Source organism: Sorex araneus, chromosome 1, assembly GCF_027595985.1.
Source record: "Sorex araneus isolate mSorAra2 chromosome 1, mSorAra2.pri, whole genome shotgun sequence".
NCBI lineage: Eukaryota > Metazoa > Chordata > Mammalia > Eulipotyphla > Soricidae > Sorex > Sorex araneus.
In genome coordinates this window covers 79072374-79097295 of record NC_073302.1, presented here as the reverse complement: position 1 = coordinate 79097295, position 24922 = coordinate 79072374, and the positions used below count along the sequence as shown (strand labels likewise).

At 40.7% G+C, this 24922-nt stretch overlaps 1 protein-coding gene across 2 annotated transcripts in view; it reads right to left on the bottom strand.

Moving 5' to 3' along the window:
- AGTPBP1 (ATP/GTP binding carboxypeptidase 1) overlaps nucleotides 1–24922 on the bottom strand; it is a 199089-nt gene that overhangs the window by 101371 nt on the left and 72796 nt on the right. The window contains exons 4-7 of one of the 2 annotated variants that reach the window (XM_055146419.1): nucleotides 7577–7644; nucleotides 5609–5672; nucleotides 4479–4625; nucleotides 1690–1821 (exon numbers count right to left, since the gene is read on the bottom strand). In XM_055146419.1, the coding sequence (XP_055002394.1) occupies nucleotides 1690–1821; nucleotides 4479–4625; nucleotides 5609–5672; nucleotides 7577–7644 (411 nt within the window). The remainder of the gene's footprint in view (nucleotides 1–1689; nucleotides 1822–4478; nucleotides 4626–5608; nucleotides 5673–7576; nucleotides 7645–24922) is intronic. The other variant, XM_055146425.1, reaches the window with a different exon arrangement.

The following is a 24922-nucleotide window of genomic DNA, read 5'->3' as shown; positions in this document are numbered from 1 at the left end:
CATCAGGGAGATGCAAATCAAAACAACAATGAGATATCATCTCACACCACAGAGACTGGCACACACCAAAAAAGCAAGAACAACCAGTGATGGCCAGATGTTGAGAAAAAGGGACTCTCTTTCATTGTTGGTGAGAATGCCAGGTGGTCCAGCCTTTTTGGAAAACAATATTCCTTAAAAAATTAAAAATCAAGCTTCCCTATGACCCCTAATACCACGTCTAGGAATATATCCTGAAGGTGCAAAAAAGCACAGTAGAAATAACATCTGCACCTGTACATTGATTGCAGCACTGTTCACAATCGCCAGAATCTGGAAACAACCCGAGTGCCCGAGAACAGATGACTGGTTAAAGAAACTTTGGTACATCTACACAATGGAATACTATGCAGCTGTTAGGAAAGATGAAGTCATGAAATTTGCTTATAAGTGAATGGTCATGGAGAGTATCATGCTAAGTGAAATGAGTCAGAGAGAGACAGACATAGAATTACTGCACTCATTTGTGGAATATAAAATAACATAATATGAGACTTGACACCCAAGGATAGTAGACACAAGGGCCAAGAAGACTACTCCATAGCTGGAAGCCTGCCTCAGAAGCTGGGGGAAAAGGTAGCTGGAATAGAGAAGGGATTACTAAGTCAACAAAGGTTGGAGGATCATTCAGGATGGGAGATGTGTGCTGAAAGTAGATAAAGGATCAAATGTGATAGCCTCTCAGTATCTGTATTGCAAACCATAATACTCAAAAGTAGAGAGTATGGGGGAAAATATCTGTCAGAGGCAGGGGGAGGGCTGGGTAGGGGGCAGAAGGGTTACTGGGAACACTGGTGTTTAACGTTAAAAATGTGAACTGGTGGAGGAATCATTGTATAACTGAAACTCAAATATGAAAGCTTTGTAAGTCACTTTGTAAGTCACAGTCACTATCATCCTGTTGTTCATCGATTTACTCAAGCGAGCGCCAGTAACGTCTCTATTACACTCAGCCCTGAGATTTTAGCAGCCTCTCCTTACTCGTCTTTCCCAACAATTGGAGGCTCTTTCAAGGTCAGGCGAATGAGACCTATCCTTACTGTTTTTGGCATATTGAATACGTCTCGGGTAGCTTACCAGGCTCTGCTGTGCGGGTGTGATACTCTCAGTAGTTTGCCAGGCTCTCCGAGAGGTATATCTTTTACTATATCATGAGGGTGAATCTCACAGTGATTCAATAAAATAAAATTTAAAATAAATAAATAAAACCCTATGTATTTGAGATGTGTGTGGGTTTTTCTGTGTGGGTGGGTAAAGAGAGAAAGAGAGAAAACAAGAGAAAGACTGAGATTTTCTTGTCTACATAGTTGAGAGGATGTGCATATGCATGCATGCACGTGTATGTGTGAGAGATTTTTTTTTTACTACATAGATTGATAAGACATAAGGTACACTCAAATGTTTCCTTTGTGCAATGTGACAACATGGCATTAATTAAAAGCTACTTCCTAGGGCCATGCAGAGAAATCAACAGACTGAAGCGTGGAGTTTGCACACACAAGCCCAAGTTTGATCCCGGCACCACATGGTCTCCCGAGCATTGTCAAGAGCAAACCCTGAGCACAAACGTGGAGTAGCCCCCAAGCACCACCAGATCAGCCTAAACCAACCACTGCTTCCCCCAAAAGAGATACTCTCTAAAATACTCACAATTTGCTGAATAAACGCGTAAAAGCTGAAGACAAGGCAAAACTAAGCGATGATTCTGTAAATTCTGTTTGACCAAGTTCAGGGTTATAGTCAGAGTCCCATTAATTCTAGCTTTTACTCCAAATTTCTTGTCTGTAAAAAAATCGAGAGCGGTGAATTTTTAAAGCTTTTATTATAATTCATCCTATCAAATATAGGTTACCTAGAGTAACTAAAACTGAGATAATCCTTGTATTGCTATTAAAATACTCTTTACATTTTTCCAACATGGGTTTTAAAAAGGTACCAGGGAGGACCCAGGGGATGGGAGGAGAAGCAAGAACAGAAATTGGTCCAGCCTCACAATACTGTGATGGAAAGAAGGACTTAGCTAGTCAACTACATATTCGATGTATGAGAGGAACATATATCACATGACTAGGGAGAGCAGTTAGATGCAAATGTCCACTAGCAATATTAAGTTAATATAAATAATACTGTATTCATGATTATAGAAGTAATCAAAGTATTAACCACTTATATAGAAGATAATCTAACAACCAGATTTCTAATGCAGTAGAATTCTTATAAAAAAATAAAGAAAAGAAAAGAAGTTACTTCTTTTTATTCTCACAATGAGACTGAAAGAGTAAAAACATAATCTGGAAAAAAGAACATTAAAGAGTTCACACAAAGAAATAAGTAGGCCTAAAAAAAAACCAACTATTTCACGATCAGTAAGAATGTTAAGTAGGAAAGAACTAAATATTGCAGAGCAAAGATGACCCTCATGACAAGGGAGAAAGGACAATCGCTTCGGAAATGACGGCTGCTGAGGACCCGCAGGAGCTTCTCCTAACGCCCCCGAGTCCGGCAGCAATTCCCACGCTGCTCCGCCCCTCTCCTTCTGTGAGTGTTGGCTGACTGCATGCCCTCAGTGTGGAGTTGGTTCTTTATTTGGCTTTCATCTGAGGGTTAAGATCCAGTTTCATTCTTTTGGAATAAGTTTACAATTAATCATTAGTCAAATATTAAAAGGAGAAGCAACAGGTTCATTTTAGACTAGAAACTGATGTGTGTAGAGGGAGGATTGATAAGAATTTTTTTTAATAAAAATTTTATTTTCTGGGGCTGGAGCAATAGCACAGCGGGTAGGGCACTTGCCTTGCATGAAGCCGACCCAGGTTCGATTCCCAGCATCCCATATGGTTCCCTGAGCATCGCCAGGGGTAACTCCTGAGTGCAGAGCCAGGAGTAACCCCTGTGCATTGCCAGGTGTGACACAAAAACCAAAAAAAAAAAAATTATTTTCTATTAGACATTTTTGCTGCTGCAGTGCAAAGCCAAAACAGAGCTGCGGTGCTGAGGAGGGTCAGAGCTGCAGAGTCCTGAATTAGCAGCCCTGCCTGCCCTGCAGGGCCCAAGGAAAGCTTGGTCTTCACAGCACTGTCTACCTGTCCTCAATCCCTCTAAAAGCCTTTGCCTCTGAAAGGAGACTCTTTTCCTAGAAGAATGAAAAAAAAAAAAACCACAAAACTGAAAATTAGGAGAAATATAGTGCCCTGGACTGGAGTGATAGCACAGTGGGTAGGGTGTTTACCTTTCACACGGCTGACCCAGGTTCAATTCCTCCGCCCCTCTGAGAGAACCCAGCAAGCTACCAAGAGTATCCTGCTCGCACAGCAGAGCCTGGCAAACTATCCGTGTGCATTCAATATGCCAACAACAGTAACAACAAGTCTCATAATGGAGACGTTACTGGTGCCCACTTGAGCAGAGACGACAGTGAGACAGTGCCCTGAACCAACTAGGAATAATCCCTGAGCAATCCCTGAGTAATCAATGAGTCTAGCCCAAAACTTTCCCCGCAAATTACTCCTGCCTCTACGCTGGGAATCATTCCTGGAGGGCTTGGGAGACCACATGGGGTGCTGGGGATTGAACTCGGGTCAGCTGCATGCAAAGGAAACACATTACCTGCTGTACTATTGCTCCAACCCCCCACCCCCAAATTACTATCCTAAGAGTTCAGGAGTGATTGAAATCGCTGTGCAGGTTCTGCAGACATAAGCTGAACTTGGTTTCTAGCCAAAACTGTTTTTTTTTTTATTAACGTAACAGAAATTAGTTTCCTTCTTTGTTTCATAAGCCTGTCACTGTCACTGTCACTGTCATCTTGCTGTTCATCAATTTGCTAGAGTGGGCACCAGCTGTTCTATCACTCCAGGCCATAAGCCTGTATGTTCTTCAATTCGTATTCTTTCAATATTAGGTATATTTTAGTCTTATAATAGTCAATCATCTAACATTTTTCTATCTTCTGGGCTTTATAACTAAAGTGTAAGTTCGGGGTGGAGAGGGGATGGCTAGGGAGACTATTCAGTACCAGAGTCTACAGAATGCTCTTAAGTAAAAAGCAAATGCCCAAAGCCATCCCATTCAGCCTCCCTCTCCCAGACCCAACAGTATCCCTGCTACACAGAACACAAGCAAGCACACAGAGAAAGAAACTTGTATTCTGACACATTTTTCATCTTTTATCTACCATAGCCAATAAAATTTCTCATGAATTAGGAACTTCAATTATTGGAGGTCACCAGTGAACAATAAAAGGACTCCATGATGGAAGCAAACTAATAAAACAACAGCAGCATTTTCTATTTCCATGCTAAACTCCAGCAGCCGGGCTGCAGACTGGACAGCGGGGCGTGAGGGAGGCCTTCCCTGGCCGATCTCAGCACCATGACTACTGCAATTTCAAGGCAGAAAGAATCAATGCTTCACAGATGATAATGAAAGCAAAGCCTTACCTTTGGGCCCAATCTTTGCAAGAATAGAATGAATCTGTATCATTAACTCCTCATTCAGGGGAGAGTCTTTGCTGGTGCTGGTAAGTAACTGCAACAGTATCTGGGAACCACCCTTGGCAACTAAAAAACTTGCTCTTCGCCCTCCACCTGAAAAAAATAGTCTTTTAAACTTGTTTAAAAAGTAAAACTTCCAATAATACATATTAGATATTATAACTAGTCAATATTAAAGAAATATTTAAAGTGATGACCTCTGAAATCAAACAAATTGGATCAAAATCAAATCTTAGTTCAGGGCTGGAGAAACACGACAGGAGTTATAGCATTTGCCTTGCACACAAGCTGACCGGGATTCGATCCCCAGCACACCAGGAGTGATTCCTGAGCAGAGGCAGGAGTGACCCTGAGCACAGAGCCAGGAGTGAGCCCTGAGCACAGAGCCAGGAGTGAGCCCTGAGCACAGGGCCAGGAGTGAGCCCTAAACACAGCCGGGAGTGACCCTGAGCACAGAGCCAAAAGTGACCCTGAGCACAGAGCCAGGAGTGACCCTGAGCACTGAGCCAGGAGTGATCCCTGAGCACAGAGCCAAGAGTGATTCCTGAGCACAGAGCCAGGAGTGACCCTGAGCACAGAGCCAGGAGTGACCCTGAGCACATAGCTGGAAGTGAACCTTGAGCACAGAGCCGGGAGTGATCCCTGAGCACAGAGCCAAAAGTGATTCCTGAGCACAGAGCTGGGAGTCACCCTGAGCACATAGCTGGAAGTGAACCTTGAGCACAGAGCCAAGAGTGATCCCTGAGCACAGAACCAGGTGTGATCCCTGAGCACTTGCCATGTGTCCACCCCACACCCCCAAATAATTTAATTTATTTTAATTACAAAATAGTACAGGAGGTAAATTCAAGTGACAGAAAAATTCTACATTCAAGGTTCTGAAACACATGGGTTTCCAGGGTAGTTAAATGGATTCTTAAGACACCAAAGCAGCAATGAAGAAGTATTTCAGTGCCTAAATTTCAACACTCAATCGCCTCTGTATGTAAGTATTAAAAAATACTGAATAAAGTGCATAATATATTGTAGATCACTGTTTACAAACATAAATTAGACCAAAAGAAACAAAAACTTACCAGCTGACACCAGTTCAACAAGAATACTTAAGATATTAAGTGTAGTTTGAAGATCTTTCGTGTTCTGAAATAAAGTTTATTTGCTTTATTAAACCAATGCAAATTTGTGATTCCCCAACTTTTCTACCTGTTGGAAACTACCTAGATTAGAGATGGTGTTTCCCATTTCTCTAAAAATAAACATACTCAGTTTTCAATTATTTGTAATTATCACTTTAGTCTCTTCTCACCCTTCAAGTTTTAGAGTCATTCCAGCTATTATAGTCCTATTTTTACCATTACTATAAGAGAAACTAATTTGTCATCTAAAATCATTATGGCGGTTTTCCATATATTTTTGTTAATGTAGATGAATTTACTTTTCTTCTGTACTCCTTGTATTTTTTTTATACTTAGAAAGTTTTGACATAAGATTTTTTTCTTTTTGTAATATTTGGTTTTGAGCCACACCCAGTGATGCCCAGGGTTTACTTCTGGTTTGTGCTCCAGTAGTACTTCTGACTGTCTGGGAGTCCACCAGTGCCAGGGATCCAACCAGGCTAGAGGAAGGCAAGGCAAGCCCCCGCCTGGCACTATCCCCCGACCCAACATAAGACTATTTGAAAATTTCTACTATGATAGGCATCCTCAAATATTCTAATTTTATTTTCTATGCTAAAGTATTTGTATGATACTAAATTTATTTTGGTGTAGGAAAAATCCAAAATTAGGTTTTTCTAGATGGCTACCAATTAATTTGTCTAAGTTGCACATATTAAGTAATCCTGATCCCTCTGATCCCTATGTAATTCAAATACTACTTTATTAAGTAGTACTAAATTTCCAACAGTATTTTGTTTTAGATTTTCTATTAGTATAGTAGATGTATTGTTAAATTATTATCAACATGATGTGCATTATACTCAACATAAGCAATAACGTCTGGAGACATGGTAGAACCTGTTATCTACTGACACACAACTATTTTAACTACTAAAGTTTTCATTTTTTCTCAGATGGTGGTGCCGATCCTTTCCCAATTACCTAATTTTGCTTATTATCTTTCCTGTTAGACTTTATTAACAAAATTATAGTTATTTTCATTGAAATTGCTTTAATTGTCCAAATTAGGAGTAAATAAACCCTTAGACTTTCTGTCTAGAAACACATTGCCTGCCCTTTTTTCCCCAATTTTTTTAAGATACAATGACAAAAAAGACTATTTAATGCAAACAATATACTCCAGGTTCTTAACAATGCACTGATTAAAATAAAAAATCCTGATTCTAAATATATTCTGATGAGCTGACCCCACCCAAAACTTTCACACAAGCAATATGATGCAGTTAATCAATATTAACTATCAGGAAGGGTCGGGATGTGGCTCAGTGGTAGAACACAAGACTCACATGTGAGACCCTGGATTCAGTCCCCAGCACCACACACACAAAAAAATCCATCCACATACATATGTAGTAAAGCTAAATCACTAGTATATACCAGCAAACATAAAACAATATTTTAAACATAAAGCAATAATTTTTAACATCAGCCACTTGTCATTTTAGACACATGGTCTCTCTGCTGGTCTACATTCTCTGCTGTCAATCATTATTTTAAACTGAGTTCTTTCCGGGGCTGGAACGATAGCACAGTGGGTAGGGCATTTGCCTTGCACGCAGCCGACCCGGGTTCAATTCCCAGCATCCCATATACCCCCCCAAGCACCACCAGGAGTAATTCTTGAGTGCATGAGCCAAGAGTAACCCCTGTGCATCGCCGGGTGTGACACACACACACACAAAAAAAAAAACCTGAGTTCTTTCTAGTTAGTTAAACCTTTACATTCTGCTACCAATTAAAATGCTGTTCGGATATTTTTCAGTGGGGCCAAAGTAATAATAAGCAAGCCCTGAGCACCACTCGGTGTGGCCCAAAAATTAAACCAAAAATTTAATATTTATACATATTCAGAACTTGTTTATTTACCTCTAATGTTGAAAGAAGAACTTCCGTCCCTGTAGAACCTTTAGCTGTAATTTCTCTCCTTGTTTTTTCTGTAAAGCAGCAAACAGTTTTCTAAGTAACATTTAGTTGGATTACACAGAAACATAAAATTAACAAGTCCCCGCTGGCCCCAGTAAATATTCAGAACTGGTTTCCAGATATTCCTTCCTCCACTGTTGCTAATTTAAGTCCAAGTCCAGAGAACCATAAGGACCCTCTAAGCTCTACCACAGCTCCGGCCATGGAGAGGGGAAGCATCAACCCAGCTAAACTTTAAAACTGAAGACAGAGCACAAGTGCAGAGGTAGAAGTGGAGGTAGAAAAGCTAATAAAAGCCTTTGATCTTTGTAACTAGAAGCAGAAAACATTTAACCAAAATTGGTGGGAGACCAAAAATAAAAAAAAAAAGTCTAGTATCACTTTTAAAAGTTTCAATAAAATTCATGTAGTTCGAGATTCTGAATCAAAAATAAATAAAACTGGGGTCAAGAAGCCAGCTCAAATTGCGGTTAAGCATGCCTCAAGCACACCCTGCAGGAGTGCGTCCTGCCTGCGGCCCTAGCACTGCACCATGCCCGCTGGCACACAGGGCATAGACCTGGGGCTTCCAGCACACACGGGTCAGGCTCAGACACCAGACACCAGAACCCAGGACCCAGAAGTTACCCCCTTGGTCACTCAGCACCTCCAGGGAAGCCATCAAAAACAGGAATAAATACAAAGAAAATCAAGAGAGAGATCTGTACAGTAATAACTATGTGATCCTTTACATCACACAGAAGGGAGGGGATGGATATCTAATACTAGGAAGCATTTCTACTACATTCAAGTTTCCAGAGCTCCTCCCTCAATTAACATCTGAAGAAAAAAAAAAAGAGAACAGGTAAAGGAAAGAAACTAATACTGATTACCCATATAATTCACTACATAGCCATCACAGATTTCTGACCAATATTTTTTAACCAAGAAGTGAAGTGCAACAATTATGTAAAACCTTTAAATTGTGTCATTAGAAAACTACAGTCACCAGGGAAAAATGAATTCATGAAATTACTTATAAATGTATGGACATGGAGAGTATCATGCTGAGTGAAATGAGTCAGAAGGAGAGTAATAGTGACAGACACAGAATGATTGCACTCATTTGTGGGATATAAGAAACCATAATATGAGACTCATACCCAAGGACAGTAGATAATAAGGCCAGGAAGATTGGCCCATGGGTGGAAGCTTGCTTCAAGTGGCGGTGGAAAGGGTAATCACGATAAAGACGGAACCACTATGACAATTGACAGGTGGAAGTGATGACTCTGCACAACAGTTTTAATGTAGGTAAAGAGATATACATGATAACCTTTTGGTACCAGTATTGCAAACCATACTGCCCAAAAGGAGAGAGAGAGAGAGAGAGAGAGAGAGAGAGAGAGAGAGAGAGAGAGAGAGAGAGAGAGAGAAGAAAGGTGTCTGCCATAGTGCCATGGGGAAAAGGCAAGGGGGGGCGGGGATCTGGAAACATTGGTGATGGGAAATGTGTACTGGCGAAGGGATGGGTGCTGGAACATTGTATGACTGAAATCCTATCATGAACAACCTTGTATCTGTGTATCTCACATTGATTCAATAAAAAATAAAAATAATAAATGTGCCATTATTACTTAAAAACAGGGTGCAATGTTTCCATTGTGGCAATGATTTTATGGAAAAATAAAGTTTTCCACAAACTTGGTACCTCAGAGAGGAGAAGAAACACAGACAGTGAGCCAGCAAGAACTCTGAGGAGAGCAGGACGGACAGGCCACTTGGTGCAGACACTCCCCTAGTTAACGCAAGTCTACCTCACACACTCTAAGGGCAGCTGGGAAACAACAGTTTTATTTTGGTTCCAGTCACCATAAAAATCCTAGTAAGAGTAACTAGATCAACACTGCCACATGCCACTGAGATATATGTACATGGTAATGGAAACAGTTCAAATAACAGAAGCATATATAATAGCCTGTCAGTATAAAATGAAAAGCAAGTCAGGGCCAGCAAAATACTTAAAACTGCTAATCAACTCCAAGGAGGATAGTGGTAGCAACACAATACTGGAGACTTCAACACGGCCTTGTCACCTCTTGATAAATCAATGAGACTAAAACTCAGCAAAGAAATACTGGCTCTGAAGAAAAAATGGAAGGGAGAGGGCTAGCAGATATGTACAGGGATTTTCATCCCCCAAAAGTCAAATACATATTCTACCCCAATGCATGTGGACATTTTCCAAGATATGCTGGGCAACAATACAAAACTCAATAAAATCAAGAAGACAGAAATGGTATCAACTGTCTTTTCAGGCCCCAATGCTCTGAAAGTAGAAGTTAACCACACACAGAAGCAGAGAATCAAATCAAACAACTGGAAATTAAACAGCTCACTGCTGAACTATCAGTGGGTTAGAGACGAAATAAAAAAAAAATCAAAAGATTCCTGGAAACACATGAGAATGACATGAGCAACCAGAACTTGTGGGATACAGCTAAAGCAGTGTTAAGAGGAAAGTTTATGGCTCTGCAAGCGTTTATCAGGAAAGAAGAAAGGGCCCATATAAATAACTTCATTTCACAGCTATGATCTTAGAAAATGACCAACAAAAAATGCCCAACTAAGGCAGGAGGAAAAAAGAATAAAAGGTAGAGCAGAAATCAATGAGCTGGAATCCAAAAAGAAATAATACAAAGATCATGAAACCAAGAGCTGGTTCTCAGGGGGAAAAAAGGAAGGTCAATACACCACTAGCAAGAACCACAAAGAAAAGGAGAGGAGAACCCTAATAAACCAAATAAAAAATGAGAGGGAACATCACAACAGAAACCACAGAAATTCAAAATATCATCAGAGATTACTTGGAGAGTCTTATGCCACAAAACAAGAGAACCTTGAAGAAATGGATAAATTCCTTGGTTGCTATAACCTCCAAAGGCCAAAACAAAATAATCTAGAATACTTAAACAGGCATATCACTATCAAGGAAACTGAAATGGTCATCAAAAGTCTTTCTGAAAACAAAAGACCAGGCCCAGATAGATCAGTGAAGTATTTCAAACCTTTAAAGAGAACCTACTGCCAATTCTCTTCAGACTTTTACAGAAAATTGAAGAAACAGAAACACTCCCAATCAGTTTCTATGAGGCATATATCACCCTAATTCCAAAAGCAGACAGAGACACCACAAAAAAAAATAAAGAAAGAAAGAAAGAATTACAGGCTAATATCCCTGATGAACACAGATTCAAAGGTCTTCAACAAAATACTAGCAAAAAGTCTTCCGTTGACTCATTAAAAAAAAAAAAATCATACACCAGGACCAAGTAGGATTCATCTCAGGGATGCCAGGATGGTTTAACTTTCACAAGTCACTCAACATAATACAAAATATCAATGAAAGAAAAAATAAAAATCATATGATCATATCAATAAGTGCAGAGAAAGCATTGGACAAAAATAAAGCTCTCAACAAAATAGGAGTTGTAGGAACTTTCCTCAATATAGTCAGACATCTAACACAAGCCCATTGCAAGCATTATTCTCAACAGGAAAAAACTGAAAGCCTTCCCTCTAAGATCAGGGAAAAGATAAGGATGCTCACTCTCACCACTTTTCTTCAATATAGTACTGGAGGTGTTGGATATCAACCCTAAGTGCTTTAGGTTTTATCAGTGAATTGCCCCTTTCCTCCTCCCAGAGAAGCTTACCATGCTTAATTTAGCCAAAGTCTATCTTCAACCTCCCCTTTGTGTTGGATATTAACCCTAAGTGCTTTAGGCTTAATCAGTGTATCATCTCCTTTCCTCCTAGAGGAATTTATATTACCCTTGCTAGCATCCCTAACTTAAAGTTTATTTGTAATCTTTCCCTTGTATTTTACCTCGCATTGTCACAGTCCCCCATGTTAATCTTGATTGCTTGTAAAACAAAACTTTCTGGTAATTCTGAACTTGTATTGATACTGCTTTGTATTTGAAGTGCTGTATATTTGTACTTGCTTTTCTGTTTCCCCTATAGCCTTTTTATATGTTACCATAGAGCAATGTTCTTTGGTTAAACACAGACAGACCATTACTGCTATGCTCCTAATATTTGGGAGTTGATTGACTCTGAAATATAACTGCTCCTGGGCATAATTACTTGATCATAACTACTTGACTCAGGCTTCAGTTTCTGTAGTTCCTGACACCCCAAAGAGGAGGTCCCGCCGTGGGACTGGGATGGACCCGGGACAAGTGGCAAAACTACCCGGCAGCAAAATGGGACATTCTAGAATGCATAAATGCATGGTTTTCATGCAAACTGTTACAACTTTAGAGACAGGACCCCCCTGGGGAAGGACTAGCTGAACTGGCCTGAGGACTTAGTCTGGGATTTACAGTAAAAGCCTTGCTTGCACTCAGAGCCCAGACAACCAAGTGTTTAAAGCCTTGTTTGCTCTCAGCCCAGAGAACTAAGTGTTGGGATCTTTGTCTCTTGCTGTGTTTATCCAAACAACTGCTAGTATCGATAACTTATACAATTAGAGGGAAACATAAAAGCAACACAGTTGTCCCTGGGAGATAGTGTGTCTCCTTGAGTTGATCTCCCTAAAAGAATTTCCTCTGCCAAATGTTCATCTATGTAAATGACCATCACACCTGTGCTTACCTCAACCCCCCTTCAGATGTTCTATAAGTATGCTAGCAACTCTGCATTAAAGGGGCCATTTTCACCACCTGACTATGGGCCCCAGCCTCCCTGTCTCCCCGTCTCTCTGTATCTCTGTTGGGGGGCCCTGGGGAGGTGGGGAGCCGGGGAGGCAGCTGAGGGCCATCGAACGCAGACAGGTGTCCAGCAGCAGCAGCAGCCACCCGAGGATCTTCATCTTTTCTTTTTTGTGACTACACAGGAAGTACTTGCAATAGCGATTAGGCAAAAAAAAAAAAAAAAAGATATCAAAGACACCAGATAGGAAAGGAAGAGGTCAAGCTCTCTTGCTATTTGCAGATGACATGAAACTACACTTACAAACCCTAAAGACTCTACCAAAAATCTCCTAGAAACAACAGATTTATAAAGTAGAGTGGCGGGTTACAAAATCAATATCCCAAAGTCCACAGCCTTTCTATATACAAATAATAAAAGAGAAGTAAGTGATATTTTTTAAAAATCCCATTCAGAATTGTGTCTCATAAAACCAAGTACTTCAGAATCAACTTAACTATGGAGGTAAAGGACCTGTATAAAGAAAACTACAGAACATTACTCCAAGAAATAAAAGAGGACACAAGTAAATGTAAACTCATCACCTGCTTATGGACTGGGAGAATTAACATTGTCAAAATGGCAATACTCCCCAAAGCATTATACAGATTCAATGCAGTCCTTATAAGGATTCCATGACATTTTTCAAAAAAATAGATCAAACACTCTTGAAATTCATATGGAAAAATAAACTCCCACAAATAGCCAAAGCAATCATTAGGAAAAAGACAATGGGAGGTATCACCTTTTCCAAAGTTTACTACAAAGTGGTAGTAATTAATTAAAACAGTCTCATATTGAAATAAAGACAGATCTGCAGTCCAATGAAATAGAGTTGAATATCCTGACACACACCCTCAAATATATGATCATGTAATCTTTGATAAGGAAGCAAGAAATACGTGGTTGCATGGAAAGCCTCTTTAAAGAGTTATGTTGGGAACAGCTACATTGAAAAAAATGGACTCAGATCTCTGTCTAATACAATGCACAAAAGTCAGATGAAAATGGATTAAAGACCTCAACATCACACCAGAGTCTATAAGGTACATGGAAGAAATATAAGCAAAATCCTCCACTATATTGAAGCTAAAGGTATATTGAAAGGTGAAATGCCACTGACCAAGCAATTGGAAGCAAAAATAAACAAAGTTAATGTATTAAACTAAGAAGCTTCTGCACCTCAAAAGAAACAGTGACCAAGACACAAAGAGAGCTTACAGAATGGGAAAGGTTATTCACCCAATACCCTTCTGATAATATCAAAGTTATGTACCTCACTAGTAGAAATTTACAAGGAAAAAACATCCAAGCCCATCAAAAAAGAAGAAATGAACAGAAACTTCCTCAAAGAAGAAATACAAATGGCCAAAAAAAAAAAAAACATGAACAAATGCTCTTCATCAGGGAGATGCAAATCAAAACAACAGGAAGATATCATCTCACACCACAGAGACTGGCACACATCCAAAAAAACAGGAGCAACCATGCACGTGCAGATGCGGGGAGAAAGGGGCTCTCCTTCACTGTTGGTGGGAATGTCAACAAATTCAGCCTTCTGGAAAGCAATTTGGACATTCCTCAAAAACTAGAAATTGAGCTTTCATTTGACCCAGCAACAACACTTCTGGGAATATACTCTGGGGGGCTCAAAAACAGACAGCAGAAACACCATCTCCACTCCTATGTTCATTGCAGTACTATTCATAAAAGCCAGAATCTGGAAACATCCTTCATGCCACAGAACAGATAAATGGATGAAGAAATAATTATTCATCTACACAATGGAATACTACGCAGTTCTTAGGGAAAATGAAGTCATGAAATTTGCTTATAAATGGGTGAACATGGAGAATATCATGCTGAGTGAAATGAGTCTGACGGATAACTACAGATATAGACTGGCTCTATTCATTTGTGCTACATAAAAAATATATACTGGCTTTTCCATTGCTGCACGAGCATGATTCCAGAGGCCAGCTAAACTACTTTGGGCACCAGCAGCTTGCAGAAATGTCTCCAGACTATGAACTGAGCCACTGCCCCATGCTGCACCAGGAGGGAAGGGTTTTTCTCTCTCAGCTCTTCCTTTCCAGGCACAGCATGGCGACTACCATTTTATGAGCACAAAAAGGAGGTACAAGCCTGCAGCAACGGGACTCGCAGGAGATCCCGGGGTGGGGGTGGTACCAGCCCTACCCTCCGCCCTGATTTAAGCACAGCAGCCACACGTGTGTGGCCTTTCCACAGATGCGTGAGCATGATCCCAGAGGCCAGATAAAATACTTTGGGCACCAGCAGCTTCTTGCAGAAATGTCTCTAGACAGTGAACTGAGCCACTGTCCCATGCTGCGCCAGGAGGGGAAGAGTTTTTCTCTCTTGGCTTTTCCATTTTATGAGTACCACAAAAGGGAAGTAAAAGCTTGCAGTGATGCAATTTCTGGCAGAAATTTCCCAGGACTTAGTTACTAAAATACAGAAATCCAAAACCGCGCGGCCACTGTTGTGGCCGCATAACCTCTTATCTCTTAATTGTCAGCAATGGAAAACATTATCAAATGGTTCCTTGTCAACAGGTCAGACTTTGGGGGCGGGGGGAACTCCATACAATAGTGAGTTTTTTGTTGAAATATTGAAGGCAATCAAAGTAAAGTGAAATTTATCAGCTACACAGGTCGGGGGGAAGGGGGAGGTATACTAGGGCTCCTGGTGGGGGAATATGTGCACTGGATGGGTGTTGAGCATTGTATAACTGAGACTTAAGAATGAAAGCTCTGTAACTTTCCATATGGTGATTCAATAAAAAAAAAAATTTTAATTAAAAAATATATATTATGAGACTAATATCCAAGGCCAAGGAAAACAAGGGCTAGGAGGGCTGGTCAATGCTGGAATCTATCACAAGTGTATGTGGGGCGGAGGGTAGGTAAGATAGAGATGGGACAAATATGACAATAACAGTTGGAAATGATCATGCTGGACAATAACTGATATGGGAAGATCCCCCACCACCACCACCACCACCACATCCTGGCAATGAAATTTTGGGGAAGTAATAAAGTCACAAGTTTTAAATCTGACCCACCTTGTAGATATAAAAAGCAAGATTTGATAAGACCTTCTCCAGCAGCCGAACCTGTTCCCCTGGTCAACTGGACCCTTCCCTCAATTCCTTCCTTTAATCTGATTAACCCTCAGCTAGCCCAGACCAGAGAAGGTTGGACCCACCCTCTGAGTGAAGATCCAGCAGGAGCAAAGTGAGTGTTTAAAGAAGGTAAAGGGATATACATACACCACAGCCTTTCAATATCTGAACCTTTCAGTATCTGAATTGCAAACCACAATACCCAAAGAAGAGGGGAAGGGGCAGAGGGGGAGGGAAGGGGGGAGAGGGAGAGAGAGGGAGAGGGAAATGGAGGGAGGGGGAAGAGAGAGAGAGAGACAGAGAGAGACAAGTGCCTGCCATAGAGACACACTGGGGTGGGGGAGTGGGGTTATCGGAGAGAAACGGAGGTCACTGATGCAGGGAAATGTACACTGGTGGAGGGATGGGTGTTGAAATACTGTATGACAGAAATTTAATCATGAACAGCTTTGTAAGGGTCTATCTCAGAGTGGTTCAATAAAAGAGAGAGAAAGAGGGAAAGAGAAAGAAAAGGAAGGAAGGAAGGAAGGAAGGAAGGAAGGAAGGAAGGAAGGAAGGAAGGAAGGAAGGAAGGAAGGAAGGAAGGAAGGAAGGAAGGAAGGAAGGAAGGAAGGAGAGGGAAAAAAAGCATGTTAGTACTCAGATAATCAGGTACTTAAAGCACCAGTGTCAGTCCCCACAATGGGGAAAACAATAGAATTCAGCTGTATAAACAGAAGGGACAGAAATCCAACTAAATCCTTGAGTTCATCAAAATTCTCAAGCCTGGATAACACTCCATGCAAAGGCAATGGAAACTAAGCAATCAGTGGGGGTGGAAAGTGAGCAATCATTAGAAGAGAAATTCCATTTCTCACTAATTCATTCTTCACCGTTGGTGGGAATGTCAACTCAAAGAAGAGTTGATTCAAAGTATGAAAGAGTCGATACAAATAAGAATACAAAAGCAAACCACAGAAATAGAATTTTGCATGTGGAAAACCAGATCAGCATCTTAGAGAAATATAACTCATAATAACAATGAAATGGCAAAAGAAAAGAGAACAAAATTAATGTGAGAGAAAATAAGATATTTAACAGATAACCACAGGAGGAATGGTCTTCAAATTACAGGAATACCAGGAGACAAAAAGGGAAAGGGGAAGAATGACTGGAAAAGATAAAGGCTCAGAACTAAGAAGCTTTGCTGTAGGGAGGCCCTGTACAAACTGGAGCGGCTCAGAGAGAACCAAATGAAACAGCCTAAACCAGAATAACATCAAGACACACTGGGGCCAAAGTGGCAAAAGTCTGAGAGACAAACTTCTTCAAGTATCATGAGGAAAAAAGAAAAAAAAAACCTTCCTTTAATCTGATTAATCAAATATAAGGCAATAGCGTAATAATCACAAGAGATCTCTCATATGAAACACAAGAAAAGAGTGAAATAATATATTCAAAGAACTGCAAGAAAAATATTTCAACATAATGTAAGCAGGTAGATTAGGGAGGTTCCTCCCCCCCCCACACACACACCCCTTGCAGGTAGATTAGGAATAAAGTTATACACACTATACACACACACACACACACACACACACACACACACATTTCTTGGAAGTAATAAAGCCACCAGTCCTAAGTCTGCCCCATCTTTGTGGATACTGAAAGCAAGACTTTGTAAGACCTTCTCCAGAAGTAGATGAGACCCCTCCCTCAATTCCTTCCTTTAGTCCAATTTACCCTGCCTTCTCCTTTTCTACAAAGAGCAAATTCTCGCTCCAACCTGAGCCCTGGCTCCCTGAGAAATCAGATAGCAGGAATCAATCTCTGTGCCAAGAAGACCGAGCTTGATGGCCACCTGGTGGAGTGGCAGCAACCAGTCCTAGTCTTCCCCACTGGGTCTAAGGATGGCAGAGGCAGGTCACTCACTAGAAAGTGACTGTCTCTCTCCTCCTGCCTCACATAAGCCACTCATGGGGTCCACAACATCAAACCCAGAGTCTACTATCCCGAAAATATGTCATTTTGATTTGAGGGAAGGATAAAAACATTCTCAGACAAACAAGAGCTGGTGACATTTGCTACAATTAAATAACCTGCAAGAATTACTGAAAGGCCACCGTAAAAAGCAAATAGACGGTTTCAAAACAACTAAACCACACACAGAAATATAGTAACACAGCCCTGTGTATCAATAATACCTATGGTTGTCAAGGAACTAAGCTCTGAACAGGAGGCAGTGGATAGATCAGGAAACAAAATCCATCCATTTTCTGCTTGCAGAAAACACACCTAGACTCAAAAAATATCTATTAACTCAGAGTGAAAGGATGGAAAACAATCATACAAACCAATGATAGACCAAAAGAGGCTGGGACAGCCAAACTTATATCAAAACAAATAATACTCGATCTAAAGTAATTAGAAACAGGAATGGACACAATTTAATAAGGGAACAATATTCAGATTAAGAAGGACTAATTCTTAGTATATATGCACCAAATAAAGGATCAGCCCACAAGCTACAAAAAATAATTGGAAAAGACCTCAAAATAGCTCTAGGGCAAAACAGAGACCTAGGGGATGATGCCAAGAGGAATAATATAAAAATCGTTGGAGTTCCGGAAGGACAGGGAGGCAACCCTAATGAGAAAGTCACAGTTAAAGAAATCATTGCTGAAAAGTTCCCAGAGCTGGATAGTGCAGATGTTCAGATCATAGGAGACCAGAGGGTGCCAGCTAGAAGAGACCCTAATAAAAGGACTCCAAGACATATCATAGAATGATGGATGCCATGGATAGGGACACAATACTGCAAGCAGCAAGGTCAAAAAAAGAAATCACATACAAAGGAGCACCCCTTAGATTCACAGCTGACTTATCAGAGGAAACCCTCCAAGCCCGAAGACAATGGTGGGATATAGAGAAAAAACTCAATGCAATGAACGCCTCAACACGAACACTTTATCCAGCTAAGCTCTCACTCAAACTCAAAGGAACCAAACGCAATTTCATGGATAAACAACAGCTCAGGAACTTCATAGACTCAAAACCAAACTTAAAAGAAGGACTAGAAGGGCTCCTGTAAGAAAAGTAAAACCCACACAAGCACAACAAACTTCTACAGAAAGATGGCACAAAAGTCCACAACAATAATCTCTCTCAACGTCAATGGTCTACGAGCACCCATCAAGATTCACAGAGTGGCAAAAGGGATTCAGAAACTGAACCCAGCATTCTGCTGCCTACAAGAAACACATCTGAATGGTCAGAGCAAACACAGACCCAAAGTCAAAGGATGGAAAACAATCCTTCAAGCAAACAACTCCCTCAAAAAAGCCGGGGTGGCGATACTAGTATCGGAAAATATAGATTTCAGGTTTAAAAAGTTTAGAAGGGACAGCAAAGGCCATTTCTTACTAATCAAGGCATATGTACAGCAGGAATAACTCACACTCCTAAATGTATATGCACCTAATGAGGGACCAATGAAATACTTAAAACAACTGCTAACAGATTTAAGAGAGGACACTGCTAGCAACACAATTGTAGTTGGAGAATTCAACACCACCTTATCACCTCTGGATACATTAACAAGATCAAAACTCAGCAAGGAAACACTGGTCTTGAAGGAAGAAATAGAAGAGAGAGGGCTAATAGGTCTTTACAGGGCTTTGCAACCCCATAAAGAAGAATACACATTCTTTTCCATTGCACATGGAACATTCTCCAAAATAGATCATGTGCTGGGCCACAAAGCATACCCCCATTGAATCAGGAAGACAGAAACTGTATCAACTATCTTCTCAGACCATGATGCACTGAAGATAGAAGTTAATCATGCACAGACGCAGAGGACCAAACCATACACCTGGAAATTAAACAACTCAATGCTGAACAATGAGTGGGTCAGGGAAGAAATCAAGGAAGAAATCAAAAGGTACCTGGAAACAAATGAGAATGAAGACACGAGCTACCAGAACCTGTGGGACACAGCTAAAGCTGTGTTAAATTTATAGCTCTGCAAGCATATGTCAGGAAGGAAGAAAGGGCCCACATAAATAACCTGACCTCACAGCTCAAGACCTTAGAAAAGGACCAACAAAAGAAGCCCAAACCAGGCAGAAGGAAAGAAATAATAAAACCTAGAGCAGAAATCAATGATATGGAAACCCAAATTACAATCCGAAAGATCAATGAATCTAAGAGCTGGTTCTTTAAGAAAATAAATAGGATTGATAAACCACTAGCAAGACTCACAAAGAAAGAGAGAGAGCACTCTAATAAACCAAATCAGAAATGAAAGGGGTGAACATCACAACAGAAACCAAAGAAATTCAAAAGATCACCAGAGACTACTTTGAGTCTGTACACCACGAAACAAGAGAATCAAGAAGAAATGGATAAATTCCTGGATTCTTATGGCCTCACAAGGCTGAATCAAGATGATTTGGAATACCTGAATACACCCATTACTATCAAGGAAATCGAAACTGTAATCAAAAGTCTCCCCAGAAACAAAAGTCCAGGTCCAGATGGATTCACTAGTGAATTCTTCCAAACATTTAAAGAGGACCTGTTGCCAGTTCTTCTCAAGCTTTTCCAGGAAATCAAGAAAACAGAAACACTCCTGGACAGTTTCTATGAGGCACATATCACCCTAATATCAAAAGCAAACAAAGACATCACAAAAAAAAGAAAACTACAGGCTAATATCTCTAATGAACACGGATGCGAAGATCCTCAACAAAGTAATAGCAAATAGAATCCAGCAACTCATCAAAAAGATCATACTCCACGACCAAGTGAGATTCATCCCAGGGATGCAAGGATGGTTCAACATTTGGAAGTCAATCAACATAATCCACCATATCAACAAAAGAAAAGATAAAAAACATATGATCATATCAATAGATGCAGAGAAAGCATTTGACAAGATCCAGCACCCGTTCATGATGAAAACACTCACCAAAATGGGCATAGAAGGGAACTTTCTCAATATAGTCAAAGCCATCTACCACAAGCCTATCGCAAGCATTATCCTCAATGGGGAAAAACTAAGGGCCTTCCCTCTAAGATCAGGGGCAAGGCAAGGATGCCCACTCTCACCACTTCTGTTCAATATAGTACTGGAAGTACTTGCAATAGCGATTAGGCAAGAAAAAGACATTAAGGGCATCCAGATAGGAAAGGAAGCTCTCACTATTTGCAGATGATATGATATTACATTTAGAAAACCCCAAAGCCTCTACCAAGACACTCCTTGAAACCATAGACTCATATAGTAAATTTGTAGGCTAAAAAATCAATACCCAAAAGTCCATGGCTTTCCTATATGCAAATAATGAGAGAAAAGGAAGTGATATGAAAAAAGCAATCCCGTTCACAATCATGCCTCAGAAAATCAAGTACCTTGGAATCAACTTAACTAGGGAGGTGAAGGACCTTACAGAGAAAATTACAAAACATTACTTCACAAAATGAAAGAGAACACAAGGAAATGGAAGCACATTCTCTGTTCATGGATTGGGAGAATTAACACTGTCAAAATGGCAATACCTCCCAAAGCATTATACAGATTCAATGCGATCCCTATAAGGATACCCATGACATTCTTCAAGGAAGTGGACCAAACACTCCTAAAATTCATATGGAACAATAAACACCCACAAATAGCTAAAGCAATTTTGGGGAAAAAGAAGATGCGAGGCTTCGCCCTCCCCAACCTCAAGCTCAACTACAAAGCGGTAATAATTAAAACTGCATGGTACTAGAACAAAGGCAGAGCAATAGACCAACCTCAAATATATGATCATCTAATCTTTGATAAGAGAGCAAGAAATGTAAAGTGGAGCAAAGAAAGCCTCTTTAACAAATGGTGCTGGCAACACTGGACAGTTACATGCAAAAAAAATGGGCTCAGACTTAAACCTAACACCAAGCACAAAAGTCAGATCAAAAGGGATTAAAGATCTCAACATTAGGATGAACCAGAGCCGCAGCACGAGAAGCAGACCCTCCGAGCCTAGAGACTGTGATCCTGAGGTCTCCTAACCCATTTTGGCACCAGAGCAGATTCTTGCAGCCATGCATTTTGACTGTGAACTGAGCTACAACCTCGTGCAGCCCGGGGAGGGATTTTTCCCTCTCCACCCCATTTTTCTGAGCGAAAATGGCGGCAGCGGCAGCAGCCACGTGGTGAGAGCCACCCTCTAAGACCCCTCAACCCGGAGGTATGTGGGAATCACACCCCACACCCAACACATACCTCCAGCTCAGCTATACAAGCTCATTTACCAGCCTTACTTCAGAGATCCATAAATAAATTTCAAAAGAGATCAAAAGCTACAGTTAATCTCGAACCCGTGCACAGCTGAACTGGGGTAAATTGAAGGGTGGGGAGGTGGGTCAGTCTGGTGGTGTCCACCCAAGCAGAGGTCCCAGCAGCCACTTGCTTCCACAATCCAAAAGCCCACCATACCTCCAGATGAACTCCACTGCCTTGGGATCGACCTCATCGAGATATAATCTGCTGAAAATTCTGGTATGACAGTTTTATGACTGAAATCTCCAAGTTTTCTTGGGGTCAGGATGGGCTACCTCCACCCCTCCTGAATTTCTAGAAGCTTCAGCGTCACATCCACCCAGTTAAAAAATAAGCTGCCACCCAGTTAAAAAAAGCTACTCCAGTCCTATCTTCCTGATAAAAATATCTAAAGTCCTAAACACTATGACCTCGTAGTACCTGTATTGAAAACCATAATGCACAAAGAGAGAGAGAGAAAGAAGAAAAAGAAAGAAAAGTGCCTGCCATAAAGATAGGTTGGGTGGTGGTCAATGTTGGGGGATGGAGAGAGGGAAACTAGGAACATGGGTGGTGGGAAACATACACTGGTGGAGGGATGGGTGTTGGATCATTGTATGACTGAAACATAATCATGAGCAGCTTTGTAATGGTTTATCTCATGAATATTAGAATTTAAATTTTTTTAATTTTAAATAAAGAATTGTGATTTATAATTTAAAAAATAATAATAATAATAAAAAATAAAGACCTCAACATTATCCATATCCAGAATCCATAAGGTACATTGAACACAAGGTCGGCAAAACCCTCCACGACATTGAAGCTATGGGTATCTTCAAAGAGGACTCATCACTGACCAGGCAAGTGGAAACAGATAAACTAATGGGACTATCTTAAACTAAGAAGTTTCTTTACCTCAAAAGATATAGTGAACAGAATACAAAGACAGTCTACAGAATGGGAAAGGATCTTCACCCAATACCTGTCAGATAAGGGGTTGATATCAAGGATTTACAAGGCACTGGTTGAACTCCACAAGAAGAAACATCCAACCCCATCAGAAAATGGGACAATGAGGCCCAGATGAGATCCAGAGCAACCATGCGCACCATGGCCTCTCTGCTCCTTAAAGACTACGATCCAGGAGGTCTACTAACCCTTTTTGGCACCCTGCAGCTTCTGATAGAAATGCATCTAGACTGTGAACTGAGCTAAAATAACAGAAATCCAAAACCACGCAGCCATAATTCTCATTCTCAGCAATGGAAAACAAATTATCAAATGATGCCTTTTCAGCAAGTTTTATTGTTGGGGGAAAATTCCAAATAATAATAGTGATTTTTGTGTTGAAATATTGAATGTATTCAAAGTATAGAGAGAATAAAGTGAAGATCATTAGCCACTCAGGTGGGGGGGTTGGGAGGGGGGTATATTGGGGTTCTTGGTGTAGAACATGTGCACTGGTGAAGGGATGGGGGTTTGATCATTATATGACTGACTTAAACCTGAAAGCTTTGTAACTTTTGTCACAGTGATTCAATAAAATAAAAATTTTTTAAAAAAAGAAAAAGAAAGAAAATGGGACGATGAAATGAATAGAAACTTTCTCAAGGAAGAAATACGAATGGCTAAAAAGCACATGAAAAAAACGCTCCTCATCACTAATCATCAGGGAGATGCAGATCAAAACAACAATGAGATACCATCTCACACCACAGACACTGGCACACATCCAAAAGAACAAAAGTGACAGGTGTTGGTGCAGATAAGAAGAGAAAGGGACTCTCCTTCACTGCTGGTGGGAATGCCGATTGGTTCAGCCCTTTTGGAAAACAGTATGGACACTTCTCAGAAAATTAGAAATTGAGCTTCCGACCGCCGAGATGTGATCCCAGGGGCCGCATGCATGTTCGGCCTCTCCGCAGCTGCACAAGCGTGAATCCAGACCCAGCAAAACCTCTTTCGGCGTGGGCAACTCCTCGCAGAATGTCTCCAGCCTGAGAACTAAGCCTCGGCCCTGTGCCCACCCAGGAGGGAAAAGGTATTTCTTTCTCTCGCCTCCTTCTCTCCGGGGATGAAGGGCGCGGTGACCGCCATATTAAGACGACCACAGATTGGGTTTTCAAGCCTGCAATTATCTAATATCTGGAAGAAATCTCCCTGGACTTCTTGTTAAAGTACAGAAATTCAAAACCGCGCGGCCGCGCGACCTTATTTGTCTTCACAGTAGGTCTGAATCTAGTGGGGTACTCCTAACAACAATAGTGAGGTTTGTGTTGAAATATTGAATGTAACCAAAGTAAACAGAATGTAAAATGAAACTTATCAGTTACAAGGTAGGGGGTAGGGGGGCGGGATGGGAGGTGTATTGTGTGGGTTTGTTGTTTGTTTTTTTTTTTGGTGGTGGTATATGGGCACTGGTGAAGGGATGGTTGTTTCAGCATTGTATAACTGAGACCTAAGCCCGAAAGCATTGTAATCTTCCACACGGTGATTTAATAAAATAAAATAAAATAAAAAAATTGAGCTTCCATTTGACCCAGCAATATCACTTCTGGGAATATATCCGAGAGATGCAAAAAAGTATAGAGAGATGTCAAAAGGACATCTGCACTATATGTTCATTGCAGCACTGTTCACAGTAACCAAAATCTGGAAAAAACCCAAGTGCCCGAGAACAGATGACTGGTTAAAGAAACTTTGGTACATCTACACAATGGAATACTATGCTGCTGTTAGAAAAAATGAAGTCATGAAATTTGCATATTGGTGGATCAACATGGAAAGTATCATGTTAAGTGAAATGAGTCAGAAAGAGAGGGACTTTCTGAAAGTCAGAAAGATTGCACTCATTTGTGGAATATAAAGTAACAGAATGGGAGACTAACACCCAAGAATAGTAGAGATAAGTACCAAGAGGAGTACTCCACAGCTTGGAAGCTGACCTCACATGCTAGGTGAAGAAGCAGCTCTAAGAGAGAAGGGATCACCAAGCAAAGGGTGCTAGGCGGGCCCACTAAGGATGGGAGGTATGGGCTGAAAATAGACTATAGACCGAACATGATGCCTATTTAATACCTCTGTAGCAAACCACAACACCCAAAAAGAGAGAGCAAGCAAA